The sequence below is a fragment of the Penaeus monodon genome, chromosome 33 (assembly GCF_015228065.2).
Source record: "Penaeus monodon isolate SGIC_2016 chromosome 33, NSTDA_Pmon_1, whole genome shotgun sequence".
Lineage (NCBI taxonomy): Eukaryota > Metazoa > Arthropoda > Malacostraca > Decapoda > Penaeidae > Penaeus > Penaeus monodon.
In genome coordinates this window covers 31,416,048-31,416,576 of record NC_051418.1, presented here as the reverse complement: position 1 = coordinate 31,416,576, position 529 = coordinate 31,416,048, and the positions used below count along the sequence as shown (strand labels likewise).

Below are 529 nucleotides of genomic sequence, written 5' to 3'. Positions count from 1 at the left end.
CACATCTATCTATCCCAACTGCAGCGTCGTTGCAACCCACCGGCCTCCAGCTTGTAGAGGAAGTGGTTCTCGGGGCGATACAGGAGGTCGCAGTAGGTGAGGTAGGCATCGTACCAGCCGACCGCGTCCTTCGGGGAGACACCGAAGTGGGAGTCACGCCCCGTCGTCGAGATGTTCACGGTCTTGATCTCCCCGTCGGGTGTCATGCTGGAGAAGGGAAGGGAGGATTACGTATTTGTAGAATATTAATGTGAAAAGAGAGAGAAAAAAGAAAGAAAAAAAGAAATTTGCGAATTGAAAAAATCGATGATTGTAGAATTGTCACGCAAGAGAGAAAGAGAGAGAAAATGCCGGGTGAGAAATGCGTTTCGTGATATTCATGACAGAGTGAAAATGCGAAAAATAAAGAGAGAGGAAATCAAGGTTATCCAAAAAAAATTAAACTGATAGGAACGATCTACGATCTGAATTTTTAAAAAGTTGTCAGGATGAGCTAATTTATATTAAAAAAAAAACAATTTGCTCTTTG

General features: G+C 43.1%; 1 protein-coding gene across 1 annotated transcript in view; it reads right to left on the bottom strand.

Annotated features, from left to right (window-relative positions):
- Positions 1–529, bottom strand: part of LOC119594384 (gamma-butyrobetaine dioxygenase-like) — a 12,265-nt gene that overhangs the window by 686 nt on the left and 11,050 nt on the right. The window contains exon 9 of the mRNA XM_037943445.1: positions 41–207. Coding sequence (XP_037799373.1) covers positions 41–207 — 167 coding nt within the window. The remainder of the gene's footprint in view (positions 1–40; positions 208–529) is intronic.